The sequence below is a fragment of the Nannobrachium achirus genome (assembly GCF_963921795.1).
Source record: "Nannobrachium achirus genome assembly, chromosome: 15".
Lineage (NCBI taxonomy): Eukaryota > Metazoa > Chordata > Actinopteri > Myctophiformes > Myctophidae > Nannobrachium > Nannobrachium achirus.
In genome coordinates this window covers 39,487,503-39,494,147 of record NC_137822.1, presented here as the reverse complement: position 1 = coordinate 39,494,147, position 6,645 = coordinate 39,487,503, and the positions used below count along the sequence as shown (strand labels likewise).

The window sequence follows — 6,645 nt, the reverse complement described above, 5'->3', positions numbered from 1 at the left end:
CTTTCTCCTGATAAAAAAATCTCTTTCTCCAGATAAAAAAATCTCTTTCTCCATTCAAGTGGATGGTAAAATAGAAGATACAGATACAAAAGAATATCTGTCACAGATTAAAAATATATATATATCTGTGACAGATATATATATATATATATATATATATATATATATATATATATTTTAATCTGTATCTTGCCATCCATTTGAATGGAGGAACAGATTTTATTATTATCTGGAGAAAGATAATTTTTAATCTGTTATCTGGCCCTGCACATAGGCCTACAGAGCTGCTACCTTTAAATGCATTTTCATTTGGGTATTTTTTTTTTCTTTGTAGTCTCTTGAAATCGTATTGAGAAAAAAATAAAGGCTGCTATTTGTTCAGTTGAGCTTCATACCACTCACTATAAGGACAACATGTGGCATGGCTCTGTTTCCACGGCCTAAAATGTTCCCCATTTTCAACTATGTTACTATTTTGTCACTTGCTTTGGCAATGTTAACGTATGATTTCTCATGCCAATAAAGCATGAAGTGTGGGTCATGACCGAAAGTATAAGGTCTCGGGTACAAGCGGCCGAAATGTGTTTTCTCAGAAGGGTGGCTGGTATCTCCCTTAGAGATAGGGTGAGAAGTTCAATCACCCGAGAGAGACTTGGAGTAGAACCGCTGCTCCTTCACTTGGAAAGGAGTCAGCTTAGGTGGTTCGGGCATCTAGTACGGATGCCCCCCGAGCGCCTTCCTAGGAAGGTCCTCGATGCACGTCCCACTGGGAGGAGACCCCGTGGCAGACCGAAGACCAGATGGAAGGATTATATCTCCAGACTGGCCTGGGAACGCCTCGGTATACTCCCAGAGGGAGTGGAGGAAGTTGCGCAGGATAAGTAAATCTGGAAGTCTCAGTTGGAACTGTTACCCCCGCGACCCGATTCCGGATAAGCGGTTGAAGATGGATGGATGGAATTTAATTGAAAACAAAGCCTAAAAGAAAGAAGCCACAGCCATCCCCCCCCCCCCCCCCCCCCCTTCCCCCCTTCCCCCCTGTGTGTGTGTGTGTGCGCGTGTGTGTGTGTGTGTGTGTGTGCCTGGTCTGGCCTGGCCTGAACAACAGCGCCCCTCCCTTAACATGTGTGGTCATAAAAGGTACTGCAGGCCTGCAGGCTACATACACGCATACACACACACACGGACGGACGCATACACACACGGCCACGTATAGGAGACGGTGTAACCACCGCTCAAAAAAGGTTTTTCCTTGGCCTCTAGGGAGCGCGCATAAAAAGTTTTACACTGATCAGTGGGGTAATGACTATAGGGATACTGTGTACCCAAAATCTGTTTTGCACAAATCTGCCTCCTGGTGACGCTGTAACAGGCCCATGCAAAAGATTGGGTGCAGAGGTTTTGCTCTGGCACCCAGGGAGTTTGCATGCAGTTTTGCTGCCATCGTGCCAACAGTCTTAAGCTGTCCACAAACAGACAGAAGGACACACGGACATGCACGCGGAAGGAGAGGGGCAAAAACAGTCTCTGCCAGGCCGAAAAAAAAAACATTACTGCATCAAACACAATCAACAAACTATAAAAACTAGTCAAACAATGGCCAAATATTGTCAAATATTATAAGAAAGAGGCAGACATTTTGAAAATAGCTGATCTACAAGCTCACACCGCCTCACATCATGTGAGCTTTGTAAAAAGAAAAAAAAGGAAAAAAGAAAAAAAGAATCTGTCTGCGAGCCATAAATGGGTTTCGACCCACTGTTTGGGAAATAGTGAGAGGTTTCAAAAGGAGCTATGTGGAAAGAGTCGGTCGGATTTCAGACAGACAGAATGCCAGGGGGTAAAAATAATGCGGTTACCTCGGACCGTACCTATGTTCCCCAGGTTCTATGTTCCCCATTTACCCCCACAAAAAAGGTTGTTCCCCAGGTTCTATGTCCCCCACTTACCTCCACAAAAAAGGTTCTATGTTCCCCGCTCAACTTAGAAAAGGTTTTATGTTCCCCGCTCATCCAAAAAATGCAGTAAACATTAATTTCTAATTATTAATAACAACTCAATGGCATTGTTCCTACATACCAATAGTCTGAATCTGGTTAATGCAACCTGGTGAAAATACTAAACCTAAACTCAGTAAAACTGTGCCTAAACATAACCCAAACCTCAGTAAAACTATGCCTAAAGCTAACCAAATTAGAATTGAGATGTAGGACTTATGGGCAGTCCCCCTCAAAACACACAATAATGGGGAGAAATTATGAATACTAGTTGGACAGGAGGCACTATAGGGACATCTGGACAGTGGACTGGACACCTTACTTTTGTTATGACTGGGCACCTGGACGAGAGGGCACCTGGACAATAGGGACATGTGGGCATTGCGACAAGTGGGCACCTAGGCAACTAAATTAGGATTGCCCCAGGATTGCCCACATGTTCTTAGTGCCCAGATGTCCCACCATTTCCTGCATTTGATTTGGAAACATATTCTTTGTGGGGGGGAACATAGAACCTGGGGAATATAGAACCTTTTTGGGGAGGGTGTATGGGGAACATAGAACCTGGGGAATATAGAACCTTTTTGGAGAGGGTGGGTGGGGAATATAGAACCTTTTTGGGGAGGGTGGGTGGGGAACATAGAACCTGGGGAACATAGAACCTTTTGGGGGGAGGAAGTGGGGAACATAATAGAACCTGGGAAACATAGGGAGGACCGTGTTACCTCTCCTTTCGCAGGCTTTGGAAACGCGTGGGACTTGAGTTTGATCCGTTCTATTATTTTTCGCTTCTTCTTTACCTTTAAATGTCTCAGCCGCTCACTTCTCTTCTTCTTCTGCTGCTGGTTCTTCGTCAGGTTCTCAATTGTGATGGGAAATGTTCGAAATGGTCACTGCAAACCAGCAGATCTTTCAGCTGATCAACAGTAGCACAGGGATCCATGCAGAGTGCAGAGAGCCACCACTGCTTCTGCTCCTCATCCTTTGTCGGTACTCTGTGAAAACTCTTGAATCGCACGGTGGCCGGCGGACTTTTTGTTTGGTCAGTTTGTAAACTGGGCTGGCACTGATCTGTGTGAATATAAATGATTAATATAAACTGGTTTTACTCTTTCTATTGGACTCAGGAGGAGCGTTCTCTCTGGAACCATAGCCAAATGTAAACATAGCATAGCAACATTAGCTGGGCACTGCCCAGTGGGCAGCCTGCGCGAGACTTCGTCATTACCAGTGTTGCCAGATCCTTGACAAAGAAAGGAATTCGAATAAGCAACCACGTGTATGATAACCAACAACAGCATTTGTGAACTGTTGCGATACAACTTGGAATGGAAGGCAACATAATTATCCTAAAGGCACATTCCCACAAACAGATACAAAAAATCTCTTTCTCCTGATAAAAAATCTCTTTCTCCAGATAAAAAAATCTCTTTCTCCATTCAAGTGGATGGTAAAATAGAAGATACAGATACAAAAGAATATCTGTCACAGATTAAAAATATATATATATCTGTGATATATATATATATATATATATATATATATATATATATATATATATATATATATATATATATATATTTTTTTTTTTTAATCTGTATCTTGCCATCCATTTGAATGGAGGAACAGATTTTATTATTATCTGGAGAAAGATAATTTTTAATCTGTTATCTGGCCCTGCACATAGGCCTACAGAGCTGCTACCTTTAAATGCATTTTCATTTGGGTATTTTTTTTTTCTTTGTAGTCTCTTGAAATCGTATTGAGAAAAAAATAAAGGCTGCTATTTGTTCAGTTGAGCTTCATACCACTCACTATAAGGACAACATGTGGCATGGCTCTGTTTCCACGGCCTAAAATGTTCCCCATTTTCAACTATGTTACTATTTTGTCACTTGCTTTGGCAATGTTAACGTATGATTTCTCATGCCAATAAAGCATGAAGTGTGGGTCATGACCGAAAGTATAAGGTCTCGGGTACAAGCGGCCGAAATGTGTTTTCTCAGAAGGGTGGCTGGTATCTCCCTTAGAGATAGGGTGAGAAGTTCAATCACCCGAGAGAGACTTGGAGTAGAACCGCTGCTCCTTCACTTGGAAAGGAGTCAGCTTAGGTGGTTCGGGCATCTAGTACGGATGCCCCCCGAGCGCCTTCCTAGGAAGGTCCTCGATGCACGTCCCACTGGGAGGAGACCCCGTGGCAGACCGAAGACCAGATGGAAGGATTATATCTCCAGACTGGCCTGGGAACGCCTCGGTATACTCCCAGAGGGAGTGGAGGAAGTTGCGCAGGATAAGGAAATCTGGAAGTCTCAGTTGGAACTGTTACCCCCGCGACCCGATTCCGGATAAGCGGTTGAAGATGGATGGATGGAATTTAATTGAAAACAAAGCCTAAAAGAAAGAAGCCACAGCCATCCCAAATTGATTGATTTAATATTTTATATAGGTTGTAACCCAAAACTGGTAAAATAACAACAACATATTAATGTTGTGGTCCTTGACATACAAATGTTCGAGAACCACTGGTGGTTTAAATTACATGATTTATGAAGTCCAATAGCAAAGTCAACCCCCCCCCCCAAAAGATAGATAGATATGGCAACCCCGGAAGTTTTGAAAAACGCTTTTTACTGGTCAGCTGTGTGGATCCACCAGGTTATAGGCCTAGCAGCAACTCACCCATTGTCAACCTTATCTTATTAGAAATGACAGATTTTTCTTCCTGGAGAGTTGGTATGCTGAACAACGTAAGCCATTGTCATTCCTTCAATTAAGACGAGAATAATAAGAAGATTTGACTTGATAACTTTTTTTGAAAACAGAGGAGCCATCTTAAGATAGGCATAGTGGTTTATGTTGAGATGCTGAAGCTTTTAGATGGCTCCTGGTACCCAGTAGTTTATATAAGCTATGTATGAATCTGTGCTCGATACCATGTGAACGTGGTCATGAGTTCAATAAATGATAATGAAATTCAATGGAAGGCTTTTATTTAGTAAATAAAAAACAGGCAATGTATACATTATAACAAACAAAAAGTGTCTATTAAGCAATCTGAACCCGATAACCCTCAAAGCCATGACTATGCCATTATGGCTTAACTTTAACTCGGAGATGAAAAAAGTACTCACTTTCTTTACTTAGTAGTAGCAATTCTGCAATGTAGAAATACTCGGTTACAGGTAGAAGTCCTGAATTCAAAGTTTACTTGAGTAAAATAACAAAATATTGGAATTAAAATGTACATACAGTCCCAAAAGTAGTACACATTGGGCAGAATGTGCCATTGCAAGTTTTCAAATGTATAGCCTAAGGATCTTGCGAAATCTGCAAAGTGACCAGTAACTAAAGTGGTCAAATAAATGTGGTGGGGTAAAAGTACAATATTTAGTAATGTAGTGGAGTAGAAGTAAAAGTAGGGTACTGTTAATTGGACATACTCCAGGTTCTGTGTAAATCCGATCTACTTAGTTACTTTAGACTTCCATGCTTTTACTTCTTGTACATAAATGTGGCCCTTCTCCCCCTGAGATATGCAAATCCTTCAATGACTCTATGGTTAAAGTCAGGGATGTCTTTGACCAGTTTCTTCTCCATAGAGAGCATGGCCAGTGCTTCATGACGATCCTCGGACATTGTGTTTCTGAGGAAGGCCTTGATTCTCTTCAGCGTTGAGAAGCACCTCTCAGATTCAGCTGTGGTCATCGGCGTCGTTATGAGGATCTTCAACAAAGTCACATGCAGTCTCCGAGAAGGTGTCCCGCAGGTCGTTCTCCATCAACACCTGGTACAGAGCCACAGCACCACTGCATTCCTTGAACTCTGAGTTTCTGTAGATGAGAGACAGCTCCGTTTTCAGCTTACTCTTGTTCAGCATTGGGTAGGCCTCCATGGTGGTGTTCAGCGCTGCCTCTGGGAACTGCCTTCTGTACTGTGGGAAGTTGGCACTCTGCAGCAGTGTAGCACTGATTAGGTGCTTGGTGAAGGAGAACCGCTGTTGAGCATGGCTCAAGATAGTGTCACACACCTAAAAGAAAGAGAGAGAGAGAAAAAAGAATGCACTTAAAAGAACATGGACATTATTGCGTCCGTCAGGTCGCAAGTTACTATGAAAAGCTCCACCGGCTGTCTGTCTGCCCGTCATGTCACGCCACATTACACTATTGCCCTACTGTATCCGCCACCGTTGCCCCTATCCATGCCAAACTTTGCACACACACTCCTTGGCTGGTAAATCACAACCTCCAATTCTCACATGGCCCTCTTCTAGTGCCACCATCAGGCCGATTTGTGCAAAACACATGTTGGCCCAAAATCACGCAAAGCGGTACACAGTATCTCTAAAGTCATGTCATCAACATGGATCTGTCCCATTTACCATATTCCCTCCTTATTGGCTACGATAGCCTTCTAAAGTTTGTGTATGCGATGTGACGGCCGATTAGGGAGTCTTACTGGTAAAAAAAATCAATATAATAATAAAAATGCTATGTAGTTTCATCAACGTATGCATTTAATTGATAAGGGCAATGCAAATTTGCACAGCAGTATTATAAAACTGTTACAGTATATTATACATGGCCTACCTTAAGCACAATACAGCACTAATATAAACAGCATATTTCTTACCTCTGTAGCTGTCCTCTTG

The 6,645-nt window shown here is 42.4% G+C and overlaps 1 protein-coding gene across 1 annotated transcript in view; it reads right to left on the bottom strand.

Annotated features, from left to right (window-relative positions):
* Nucleotides 1-4,970: 4,970 nt before the first annotated feature.
* The window catches only part of LOC308299509 (zinc finger MYM-type protein 1-like), a 12,508-nt gene continuing 10,833 nt past the window's right edge, over nt 4,971-6,645 (bottom strand). Inside the window, exons 4-5 of the mRNA XM_080743290.1 lie at nt 6,627-6,645; nt 4,971-6,024 (exon numbers count right to left, since the gene is read on the bottom strand). The exon at nt 6,627-6,645 is cut by the window's right edge and continues 93 nt beyond it. Of these exons, the coding sequence (XP_080599416.1) occupies nt 5,689-6,024; nt 6,627-6,645 (355 nt within the window). The 3' untranslated portion in view covers nt 4,971-5,688. The remainder of the gene's footprint in view (nt 6,025-6,626) is intronic.